The 13264-nt window shown below is 41.1% G+C and overlaps 1 protein-coding gene across 6 annotated transcripts in view; it reads right to left on the bottom strand.

Moving 5' to 3' along the window:
* The window catches only part of ATP8A2 (ATPase phospholipid transporting 8A2), a 344031-nt gene that overhangs the window by 250217 nt on the left and 80550 nt on the right, over nucleotides 1–13264 (bottom strand). For all 6 annotated transcript variants that reach the window (XM_074568973.1, XM_074568941.1, XM_074568962.1 and 3 more), the window contains 4 exons: nucleotides 6712–6817; nucleotides 5315–5397; nucleotides 3608–3657; nucleotides 1415–1484 (listed from right to left, as the gene is read on the bottom strand). In XM_074568973.1, coding sequence (XP_074425074.1) covers nucleotides 1415–1484; nucleotides 3608–3657; nucleotides 5315–5397; nucleotides 6712–6817 — 309 coding nt within the window. The remainder of the gene's footprint in view (nucleotides 1–1414; nucleotides 1485–3607; nucleotides 3658–5314; nucleotides 5398–6711; nucleotides 6818–13264) is intronic.

Below are 13264 nucleotides of genomic sequence, written 5' to 3'. Positions count from 1 at the left end.
CGTACAGAAGAACTTCTTGCAATCCTCTCTAGAAAAGATTCCCATTGATGTTAAAAAATAGAAGGCAGAAACACTGAACAGGTTCGACCACAAAATTGTCTCTGCAATAACCTTCTTCCTGCAGCAACTTCCTTCACCACCAAATCAAAGGGCAATTGGAAAGTCCCTGGTAAGAGCTGCAATCAAAATAAAGCACCATCACCTACATCTAGAGTCTCTGGATTTTATTCTGCAACAACCAGAATGAGTTGTTACACACATATGAAATACAGAAACTGTACTTTTGCTCAAACATGTACTCTTAAGCTAAGTAAAGAGGCCTACATCTATCATTGATTAGAGACAAGCATACAAAACAAGTAATTTATGATGGAAGCGACTGGATGGGAGATGACTACCAGAATGTGTAAGAGTCCGTGTAGAACTGGCGGTTAACTTAGAGTTCAGATGAGTGGTGGATGCAGCAGAACACACAAGACAAAACACCAGATTACAGTAATTACTGCAACCCTTTTGCTCTGTTAAGGCATCTGAGCCTGCTCATATGGAAGACAACCGGACATTTTTTACTGCAGACTTTTCTGTTCTCCATCCTTCCAGTGCCACACTCCCAAGAAACAGTGTGAACTCAAGCATAGTATGAGCAACAAGCAGTTGCAGATCTGTGCGGTCCTACTAGGCCTTTGAAATACCTCCTATAACTTTGAAACACCGCACAATGACAGGGGGCTTAATTCACTCCCACCACACCAGCATGAAGCTGACACAACTTTATCAAATCAGGGGAGTTAAACTGAAGCAACAGAGCAGTGCACCCAGACCTATACACCAGGACAGATTCCAGTAAATCAGATCCTTACAGAAGTCAGAAATCGTTTTCCCTGTTACAAAAAGCCAACTCCATAGTTTTCCATTGAAATTAGAACCACTCTCTGGCTGTGGCCAACGCTAGTTTTGCAGCCTTTGTACTTTGGTAAGTTATTGCTCTTGTCAGCGAAGACAGAAGCACAACATGGTGCAAGTCAGGATGACAGATAACAGCAGGTGCAGAGACACAAAAGAGCCAGATCAAGAGACAACCACTTGAGAACAGATTTTTGTATTACAGATTCAGATAACAGCAGTTAGTCTAACTCCTGAACTGCTGTTGCACAGCTGGGTGAAATCCTGCCTTTGCCTAAGTAAAGGGTACTGCTCCCGTTAGTTTCAGGATTTCAGGTAGGTAGTAGAAAGCCTAGCAATCCTCCTGCCTGCAAAAGGAGTCAGAGGAGGAATTATGGGTCTCTTAATCACTTGGCCCTAAACAGAAAGCCAACAGGTATTATGTGCAAGACATGAAATGCCAGCATCAGCCACAGCTGTTGAAACAATAACCAGTAGTGTTAGTTCTCCATTAGGTAGCATAATTACTTACAGCCCCTTTGCAGTAGAGACGTAGTTGTCCTGATGGAGTTCGAACAATCACTGACATTCTCTTCCTGTTACTATTGAAAGAAAAATATTTATTAACATTAGTCATAGTGATGAAGAGTAAGTCCTGTTCTAGCAGGGAATAGGACACTTAACACATCTGAGGTCAGGTGAGGTGTTGCTACTTAAGTAACTTAACAACCCACAATCCTCAACAGCAAGGAGAAATGTTAAATTGCCCATTTCCAGCTTCAGCCCTATGGTTCCCACTGGCAAGCACTCAACCAGACTTGCACCCAAACGTGAACAAGAATTTGCAAGAGAGCAAGACAGCACAAAAATCCTCTTGAAAGAAGGTGAGTCTCATTTATTGTCAGCTTTTCCTTATTCCTTAAGTAAAATTGTTTTGGGGACTCAGGCTAGAAATTGAATCATTAAGGCTAAATGTGTATTAATTATAGCCATAACAGACACTGAAATAACTACACACTGACAAGGACAGTTATTTAACTAACACAAGAGAATGCAAAAACATCATAGAAAGGAGACACACATGGTATAGACCAGCCCTTCACCTCCCTAAAAAGTTCTTTCTATTGGTCTAATCAGACCAATATAGTTGGGATTACATAGAACAAAATCAGACCCTCTGAGCAGGGCTACACATAAAGACAGTCAAGTTTTGAGTATGTTTCTAAAATAGAGGTAAATAGCACCCTATTGTACCCAAGTGTTTAATAAGGAAAGGTACGTAAGGATTTTTTAAGATAATTTTAGCATTTCACTTATCAACCTCTCCTTTAAAAGGGCCACTGGGAAAAAAAAGTGTAGCATGTAAGAGGCAGAAGGAAATAAATCAACTCTCACAAGAACCCTAAAGAACTTTATTTTCATGTTCAAAGTTAGTTATCTATAAGTGTAATTCTTCTCCTTAGCTAAAGGCAGACTCAAACATCCTCCTTCCTTATCTCCTTCTCGTGAATATGTACAAATAGATCAGAGTGTAGAACAATCCTCTTCCTCCTCCAAAGTTGCTCAGGGAACTCTAACACCTTTTCAGGGCTCAAGAACCATTTGTAAGAAAGTAAACTCTTAGCATGTATGATCAGACAAAACAATCCTTTCCAAGACTTTCTGAAGAAAGTCTGGAAGGACAGCAATTAAGCTATGCCCAGAATTTCTGCAGCAAGCTAATGTCAGTGGGAAACTTCCATGTGCTTTATGAAATCTAATTATAGGCACTGCCTGACTGGTCAAGAGGCAAGTTGCTATACACAGGAAGGAATTAAACCAGCATTTTCTACCAGCACCGCATGTGGGCCACACATACTCCTGTCTATGGATACCACGGAACTGGTCAACTTGTCAGAATCCCTGAAGAATTCCTCTAGCACCTTTTTAAATATTCCCACAAGTAGCCTGTGTAGCTCTGAACAAAAGGGAGAAGTAGTTAAGAGCAATCTTCAAAGGAAGCCAGGACACAAGAAAAGCTGCCTACACGAATCTTCCTTAACTTTACTTTTGCATACTCCTATTAGAGTGGAACCAGCCAACTCAAAGAGGGCAGAGAGCAAGACTTCAACCAAGAGTAGAACAAACAGCAGAAAAGCCTGCTGACTAGCACCATCCAAACCAACAACTTTATCAACTGACGAAGAGAAGCACCTTTTATGAACTCCCCTAATTTAGGGGCCCAATTCATCACACGAAGCTTCTTGCTACCCATCCAGTGCCCATCCTAGCCTGCCTGACAAATCAGGAGTGCTTACAAGGTTTAGTTTTTCCTAGCTGGAGTGGTTCTTAAGGGCCACGAAGAAGCCCTCCAGCTAGAGATTCTACCTTCTCAAAAACAAGTGGTTTACAGAAGCACTACAGAAGTGCAATCTCAAAGTATGTTCTTGAAGTACACAAGTGACACATCAGGAAATCAATGAGGCCCAGAATGAACTTCCAGGGCAGTGACTTCTCAATAAGCCAACAGAGCTGCAGTGGCAGGGGAGAGCTTCACATTCACATGCCAACAGCTTCTAAGCAGCTCTGTATTACTCCTATATTGAAAACAAAGAGATGGAGGGACAGGACAAAATTAGAAGTTCAGCTTTTCTACTGCGTCAATGGAATCTTTTTTTGTAGATAACCATTTTTGTAAATGTATTTTCTTGTTCTCCTGCATTTAGCATATGAGAGGAAAACTTACCTGGAAAACTCCAGCACGTTAAGAATCTCAAAAGTTTTTTCTTTTCCCAGCTACAAAAGAAAGCACATACTATTGTAAGTATGACTTGCAGTATATCATTACATGCATAAACACGATAGTTTGTTAAAGCACTTTTGTTTACATGACCCCGTGTAAATAAATTGTGGTAACAGCTCCCTCTCCTGGTAAAAAGTGATAGAGACCTATTGAATGAAGGTATTCTAATCTTACTTGAACATCTGAAGTTGTGGCATCTTCTATTTACTATTTTTACGCTATTTCAAGGAACTAATATCTTCATCTAGAAGTATAAGCATGCTTTGAAAATTAAGCTGCATATTTACTTCTTAACAGCTATCAAGTGAGAGACATATTATAGACTGTATTATTCCAAGTTAAAGTAGACATACCATTAGATTTGGTATTACAATAACCTTTGTCTAAACTGCATTAATATTTGTTTTACTTGAATTCACAAGCATTCGCTATTTTTTGCGGCAAAAAGTGGTTAACTGAGGAGTAATTCCTGTTGCCAACAACTGTTTGCTGGGGTTTAGCATGAGCAACCTGAAAGGAAAAGGATTTAGAAATGCTTTCCTTGCCATTCCTATTGTATAACAGATGGAAGGAACAGTGAGAGTTACTGGAGTCTCAGAACTCCAGTGGTTAAAGAAAGGACTGTAACAAAATCTAGCTATAGGTACAAAGTTATGTCCTATGAGGCACATAACAATTCAGCAATATCCCCAGGACCAAAAGCCATCTCCAGCCATGTTACATGTACTGCCACAGGCGTAGGCAATGAGGAGAGACAGGATCCTCAGAGTGACAGCTTTTATTGCTGGCTATAGACTGACCATGCTCCCAGCACATTATGTATGATGAGTACAAAACTAGGTCAGGTGGGCCTGGGTCTTCCTGCAGAGCAAAGAAGATCCTAAATAGCTCTGGATGACACTGCTCATCCTAAGCTCTTCCTCTTAAAATAAGCAGCAGTTTTCTGAGTAGTTCTAAGTTTGTGACAAGTCCTAGAGAGATACACATTTTTAAATGCTTAGCTTGGCAGTGTACCAAGAAACTTGAAAGTGAATGCACCTGAGAGGAAGGTCAAAAATAACATCCATTATTCTTAATAAGCACTCCATTATGTATTCCAGAGACAAGGTTCTCATCTTAGTTGCACCTGTGTAAATCTGGAGCCACTTAGTAGCTTAGGCTGCAACTGAAGTCAGAATGTGGAGTTTGAGACTGCCTGTGTCAACCCTAATCCATTAACTACACACCCCTGCATACAGAGCTTGGTAACCAGATAGATCTTCTACAGAAGATTTTACTCAGAAGAAAAATCCCATTTTAATACAGTAAATCAAACATTAGAAGAACAGCAGCCATTAAACATAACAGTCAGAAAATCTCCCAGATCCATGGATTTCCTTCTGATGCGAATGTGCTCATCCGTGCTTCCCAGACAAGGGACAACTGCTGGCGTTTCCCATATAAGCTTACGACTTCCTATTGCCCACGCCACATAGAAGGGCAGAGGACTTTGCATCTAAAAACAGATTAAAACAACTTTTTCCAGTCTGCCAAAGCCTTTTGCATATGGCCTCCTAAAGGCCCTGTAAAGGCAACTCACAAGGACCACACAAGAGACACTTAAGCTCTGCATGATCTTGGCAGTCTGTGCCATGCACATCTATTACTTACCGCATCAATGATAACTGAATGCGGAGTCCGTCCTGTGAAGACATAACCAAGTTTTTTTGCTCCTTTCACTAATGCCCCTTCATCTGCCAATACAAGAAAAGCTTAAATTTAATCTGGTACGTAGAAGAGGCCTACAGAAGCCATACTTATATATGCCACACTGCCAAAAACACAGAAGCCCCCTTTCCCCACGTACTCCCACATCTGTAGACCTGTTAGAGTAGCTCTACACACATTTCCACAAGAACATTCACATTGTAGTCCTACAAAGGTCATGTAATATCAGTTACACAAATTTCATACTCAATCTGTATAAAACATCCCCCAACTACTGAGGCATTAAGTCATTGTTGTGGAAAAGACATACTTTTCTACATGAAAAAGGGGAAATACCCATTCCGAAAGCAGGATCAAAGCTGTGTTATTTTAAATTCTTACAACATGCATTTAATCCATTTCCTGCTGTAAAGGCACAAGGTTCAGGTGCTATAGAAATAAGTACAGCATTGCCTTCTGGAGACTGAAGTGGGGAGTGTCATTACTAGCCCAAATAACCAAGCTGAAACCAGAGCCAACCCCTCTACCTCTAGTATAAGGAGGTTATACAGCCTCATTAAGCAGCAAGCGGCATTAAGCACAACCACTGTACAAGTGAATTTACACCAGCTTAGAGCTGCCTTATATGAGTGTTCACACAACTCTTCAGACACTTTATTAAAACAAAAAGAAATATTGCTGCTTTATTACTTAATACAACACTACAACAGTTCTAGAAATATCCTCAGAAACAGAGACAAATTTATCCTCAGAAACAGAGACAAATTTGATGGGGGGCAGAGCACTACTGTTCTGCATTTTGGCCCTGCCTACCTTTCAGTACCACTGTGCTGCCTGAAAGCAGCAAGAAAAGGGTGAAGTGTAGGCCCGAACATGGCCAAGACTCTGCTCTTTGTTGATTTGTGTCATGTACCAGCATCTTGTATCTGCATAAAGCAACATGGGAAGCTACTAGATCCAGAGAAACACTTTGTACTCATGCCAAATAGAACAAGTAACTGTTCATGCAGAAACAATTCAGAACTTCCATAGGTCAGCTCTATATAGGGAAGACAAGTCACTCAAAGTTTTACTTTTGCTCTTCACCCCTGCAGAAAGAGGCCAGAGTAAAAGGGATCATAAGCCTAGTTCTACAGAAACATCATGGACTTAACAGTTTTGTATGAGGCATTCAAAAGCTGTGTGCACTGGTGACAGAAGATGCCAGATCTACTGCTATCATGGAGAACATCTTGCTTTTAAAATTAATGACCTTTTAAGAAATTTCTGTACTTCCATCCCTATCCATCCCATTCTACTCCCTCACTCCTTCCCTCCCCAAGAAGACAGCAACAACCAACCTGGAGAGGAGGCCTGGTAGATTATTGTATTTCCTTGTCTCTCAGGAACAACAGTATGACACACAGCCAGCAGAGTGAGGAACTCCTGTATGTGCACAGCTGTGGGCTAGACAGGAGATAAGGAGAGTCAGGTTTAGTATTTTACAGACTGAGGCAGCTGTTCACTAAACTGAAAAGACCTCTTAGGTACCATAGACAAAAAAATGTTCTGTTCTCTACTTAGACTAGTTGTCTTGGTCCCTGAACATCAATACAGCAGATTTAAGGGGCAGCACTAATGAACCACAGCGCTAATAATAAAGACCTCACTTAAGCTGCAGAAAGCTGGGAAGGAAGAATATTTCCCCACCCCCTCGAAATATAAATGCATTAGTTTTGTACACCCCATGTTTCATACATCTGCCACAAGAGCTGATGATAAATCAAGCAACAGGTAATACTACTTTGGTAGCTTCCACGACAGCTTTCAACAGATCGATGGTAGCCTCACCAGAATTAAACTCATTGCAACTGCACCCTCAGTGATGAACTGACAGCAGCTGATTAGCCAGTAGAAAGCAACGTCATGTGCTCTTCCACAAGAATACATCATCCAGCCAAGTAGAAATTTGATCAATGGTCCCTACACATTCAGCATCATGAGAAGACACAATATAGAACATTGTTGACAGACTGCACAGTCCCCAGCCATCCCGAAGTTCTTAAAGAGCCACCAGGTCTACAACACAGTAAGATGCTACGGCACTTAAATCACAGGCCTCTGATCAGCAAATTCTGGCAATTGTAGCTGTAGTGACTTGAAATGGAGTCCCCCATCCCATTTTCCCCCCTCCTTTCTACCCCTGCCTGTGGCACAGCATTTCCAGCCTCACAGCCCTCAGCTTCCCAGCTCACAACCCAGCATACTAACTTATCCACACAGATCTTTAAGACACTTGACTGAAACAGCCGAAGTGAACACATGTTCCCTTTCACCAACTCCGCTATACCCATAGCATCCACAGTTGGTAGCATCAAAATCTTAGTCACTGAGCAAACGGCTGCTGTGATGTGAGTCAGACACGAACTCAGCAGTTCTACCTTTGCAGAAAGCCTTAGCTGACCTTGCGAACTCTGGCAGAATTTTTGCCTATGAAATTATCATCTAGTTTCCAAAGTTTTCATTAGCATAGCATATTTTAAATATACTCTGTCTTAACAGAGACACTACAAAAGTCAAGAGCATTCCAAGTGCACAAGGTCAGGCCAAAAACCCACTCTTCTAATATTAAAACCAAGATCAGATGGAGAAGAATCTCACAAGATTCTAGTAAAACAGGATCCAAGTTTTTTTTAAACAGTTAATTAAGTTATGTTTCTACACAATTTATTATGCTAGTGGACACAAGAACACTTCACAACAGGAAAAAAAGCAACAATGTTCAAATGAAACTTTTTCAAGTGAAAACTCCATGCCACCAAAAATCCTGATGTAAGAGACTTGTATTACGTGTATTTTTCTAAGAGTATATGCAGTACTACTATCTGAAACGCAGCACACAGTTATTTTATAAAGCCCTTTAATCACATAGAACTAGCGAGACATTAAAGACTCCCACTCAGAGGGACACTTAAAATGCAACTTCTCACAATTAGGCCGGCAGCATTCACAACTGGCTGTCAGACACGGTAATGCTTCTCCCCCCAGGCCAAACTATGTGACAAAAATATAAGCAAAGTTGTTTGTTTGGTTTTTTTTTCCATCTCAGGTCCTATTTCAGGGATAAAACCAAAAATAGGGAAAAACTGTTGAGTTTTTGTTTGTTTTTCCAGTATTGTGCACATAACCTATATACTTGTCCAACAAAAAGATGCACTGTCAATAGCAGGGTTTAATTACCAGGAAATAAATGACTATGAAAGCCAGAAAATAACGTCAGCTGGCAAGTGTTGTGTTAAAAAAAAGTAAGCATATCAGAAAAAAGTGTAATAAAGAGACTGAAGATCCAGTACTTATATTCCTGTTTGATTTCATCTACTTCATCATGAATAATTTCAAAATAACTATTTCACACAGGACCTTTATCTTTGCATACTAAAATTTCTGAATTGTATGGTCAAATGCCACTAAAATAACGACAGTTGTAGCTTTTGACATGCTGGAGTGCAGAGGTTGTGTTCAAGAAAATGAAGAGATGGAAATATAATCAGAGAGTAGCGTGTGACATGTTAAGTCCACAGTAAATTACTGTTCAGGAGGTGAGTGTTGCTCCATTGTTTCCAGTGAAAGCAATGAAAGTTTTATCTCCATCTCAAAATGCACAGCCTGCCAGATTCTCATTTCAGCATCCATTGCTGCAGACCTTTGATGTCCTCCTTACATGCGTTATCACCTGGCCCCTTCCATGCTTTCATAGTACATGTTCTATCAGCTGGAAACAACCTGTCTCCAGTAATATCATAGATTTTAATCCTTCCTGCATATCTATTTCTGCTTTCAAACCAGTGATGTAATTTGTTGCTGTCTTGGTATTTTCACAGCTCAGTGTATTACATGGCAATCTTCCAGTTCTACAGCAAGAGATCACCAGAGGACCAGCTTATCACATCAGCTCCTCCACACAGCTGTCATTTGTTTCCTTTCTATATTCTTTCAGCACTGACACAATGTGTGTTGCACTAGCATGAATCAGTACAGAGCATTCAAATTCCTACTTCAGAGCTGTGAACAGAAGACTCATTAATAGCTTCTGTGGTGATACACGCCTTGCACCAGGCCAAGTTTAACCCCAGCATAAGACAGAAGTCCCACAGATTAACTGATTCTGCTTTATTACTTATTTTTCTCTCTATTAAAGCAAGTCTGCCATTTTAGTACTCAAATTCTTACTGATGGTCCCTGAGACATTCCTTGCTTGCTCATTTGTTAAGCTCAGCATTATTTCTTCCCACTCCATTTTTGCCTTCTCTATCTGCAGCAGGAACAAAGTTCCCATAATTCAGTCTCATTGTTCGTCTGTCCACAGGCAGCTCTCATTTTAAGTGCCTTCTCCACGCATTTTTCTCCCTGTGTGTCAACAGCTCTAGGTGAAAGCTACTGCTTCTCTTTCTCTGTGTCTTTTCTAATGATCCGTGGAATACCTGGTGATATACCCCCCTGGCTAAACTCACTTTGCATGCTGCACCTACAAGCTGAGAACTACAGACACATTGAGACACAGTCTCATATTTCTGGAAACAAACTCTGGATTGTTATCTACAAAGCATTATCTAAACTGAAAACAAAGTTCCCCTATCTAGAAGGCACAGCATTATCTATCATCAAGCAGTGCACAGACCACTGGTCAGGAAGCTGTATCACAAGTTTTCATCCCCTCGTATTCTCCCTTGTTCAGAGGGAACAAGACACAGTGAAAATTCAGTCTTTTGGGGAGCAAGGTGCACTCTGCAGAGCTACGTATCTGCACATTCGTCACACATGTCCTTATCTGGGCCTCCTCACACTGAAGACAAACTGCATTATTCTAGCCAACTGTTCACAGCCTGATAAAATTACAAGGAAGTTGCATGTGAAGTTATTTATTCATCTCTCCTTTTACTTGTAGCAGTATCAGATCAGTACCCCCACTCACAAAGTTTCCAGATGAGCAGGACTGTCAGGTTTTTAAGCAAATGGCCTAGAAATGGCCGATGGGATATTAACGCACAGTCTAACAACTGGAGCTGGCTACTTTGCCTAGATGTGGCACATTCTGCCAAGGACAGATAGTAAAATACTTATCTACTTTGCTACCAGGGACAGTTATGATTAACTATCCTAAAAAGATGTGAACTTCCTACCCTTTTGTTCCTTAAAATATTTAGGGAACAGTGTGAGGATTCAGCCACTGGGCACCTCCAGAACAGTGAAGCTGGTAAGGCTGGAGGGGATAGGATATTTCAGGCACAGACTCAAAGAATGCATTAACCAGCATCTGAGTATCAACGGAGTTAAATACAAGTTTATCTTGTCCAAAGCCACTGAAATGTGACCTATAATTAAAGATACCGGCTTGTACTTGAGCAAAAGAACAGTACTGAAGTCCCATGCACAGTGAAGAAGAGTAAAAGATACTTCTCATCAAGCTACAACAATTTAATTGAGCTTTAAAAAGATGTTTAGACTGTTTTCCTAGAATCATAGAATCGTTCAGGTTGGAAAAGACCCTTGGGATCATCGAGTCCAACCATCAAGCCCACTCTAGAAAGTTCTCCCCTACACCATATCCCCTAACACCACATCTAAATGACTCAAACACACTCAGGGATGGTGACTCCACCACCTCCCCGGGCAGCCTATTCCAGTGTCTGACCACTCTTTCTGTGAAGAATTTTTTCCTAATGTCCAGCCTAAACCTACCCTGCTGCAGCTTGAAGCCATTCCCTCTTGTTCTAATGCTAATCACCTGTGAGAAGAGGTAACTTCAGGCAACAGTTACTTTCTGAACTAAGGCCTCCCAGAGGTTCTCACCACCTGAATGTATTTTCCCCACTAGACTTTAAATTACACTTTTTCATCCCAGTAAGTAGTAATATGCTTTTCTTGTTCTGCTTTCCCTGCGGAATTAAGAATCAGCTGATGTAGCAGGCATTTCAACAAAGCCTGATGGGATACAAGCCTCAGTTCCCACACACTTCATGAAAACAGGCAGACACATTGGAGAGCTAAATGAACACTTTCACTGAGGTAAGAGCTCAACTTGAGCACAAGAGTTACCTGTTCTGCCTGGCCAGCTGCTAACCTACTTGTCACACATACTCACTGAATCAATTCATGCATCTGCAGCTGTACCACATCCTTGCTGCTTCTTGCCCAACTGGTTATTTGGGGGCCAGAGAAGAAAGTTCATATGTGAATTGGAATTAGAAGAGGAAGTTTAAAAAGAATCCAGGGAGACGGAGGAGTCTGGGATGAGATCCAAGTTTATCAGTTCTTTCACTTCTTGACTCCTTCCCTGCAATCACTTAATCAGGGTAAAAAATAACCCCACACCAAAGAGGCTTGCATCTCCATGATGAGTTTATTTACAGCACATGTGCAACAGGATAACAGTTGCACAGGATAACTATTAACACTAGGATAAAGACAGTCTAGCATATTCACCAAACTTCCTTTTAAGCTTTTGGAAATAACTTATCTTTTCTTATTCTAATAGGAGTTTACAGTGTTTTCCCTATAGAAACAAGCCAGCATTATACTCTTGTCTCTGCTGCACAGTTCATCCAACAGAAGCTGTTACAAAGAAAAAGCATAGGCAGACAAACCTAGGTACTTTCTTCCACATTAGAATCCTAGAGAACCCAATAGGGACCTCCACATGTTTTACAAGACAAGTTATTTCTCCTTGGAACGTTTCCTACAGGGCAATAATTCTTTGCCTGTTACTCAAAAGTGGACTTGGCCATCAGTCAGTCCATACACACCAGTGGCCCAGAAGAGCCATGAAATTTAGAGGCAATGCAGGATGCTAAAAATCTTCCTAGCAGATGGAAGACAGTCTCATGAGGACAAGTACATTATTTTTTATTTTCAACCTGGAAAGAAAATTACTTGGCACTGAGACAGCTCTAAACTAAAACTTGGGACCAGATTGAAAAAAATAAAGTCTTCAAGATCAGAGCAATAAGCACTTACTGAGTGTTTGTAAGACAGGGCACACTGACAGCTTCAGCTGCAAAAGGGCAAATGTTTAAAACGCATTCGTTGCCCAGCAGAGTACAGCACCATCTGACCCACATGGCAGCTTGCACTAGAACACTTCTGTTTTATCACCTCACTTCACTAAATGAGTAGAGACTGTCAGACATCTGTAAATGGCATCCACAGCTATTTACTAGCTATGAAAACTAAGACACTAAGGAGTTTTAGGTAGAAGAAAGCAGTTTATGCACTTTAAACAGCTGATGTAATGCAAAATGCTAGTGGGCTAGAAACACACAATTCTTCCCTCTCCCACTACCCTGGAATCCAGCCTCATCTCACTGATGCAGTTTGACAAATGGATCTGAACGTCCTAAGCAAACTGTCACAGATAGTCCTTGCATTCCTGTGTCTTGTGCTAAATCACCACGTCAGTGGGTGGCATCCATCCCTCCAGTACTGTCAGGCTTCAAAAGATACCTTTGGCCCAACAAGGTACACCTTATCAGCCAGAACTTTCCCCCATCGATTGAGGGCCAAGTTCACACAGTGTGCTCAGCCCAAGAGTCAGCTGTGCAATGACAACAATACCTATCTGTTCAAGATGCCAGCTAAAAGGAAACCTGACTCGTAAGTGTTCAGCACGTAACAAAGACTTCTACCTGAGCTGTCTAAACTAAGTGACACCTAAGGAAGCTACCAAAATCCTTTATTTGCCTGCTACAACAGCAAATATTCCTTCTATCACCCAAAGTAGAAGCTCTATCCAGAGAACATCAAGACATTAGAGATATCCCAAAGTTAAGGAGCCATCTCAAGGCTAGATGAGAAACACCATCTCACAGCCCATTTGATCTGTCCCTTCTGCTGAGTCTACTAAAACATACCAAAGCA

The sequence above is a fragment of the Larus michahellis genome, chromosome 1, assembly GCF_964199755.1.
Source record: "Larus michahellis chromosome 1, bLarMic1.1, whole genome shotgun sequence".
NCBI lineage: Eukaryota > Metazoa > Chordata > Aves > Charadriiformes > Laridae > Larus > Larus michahellis.
This window is presented reverse-complemented; position numbering and strand designations above follow the sequence as displayed.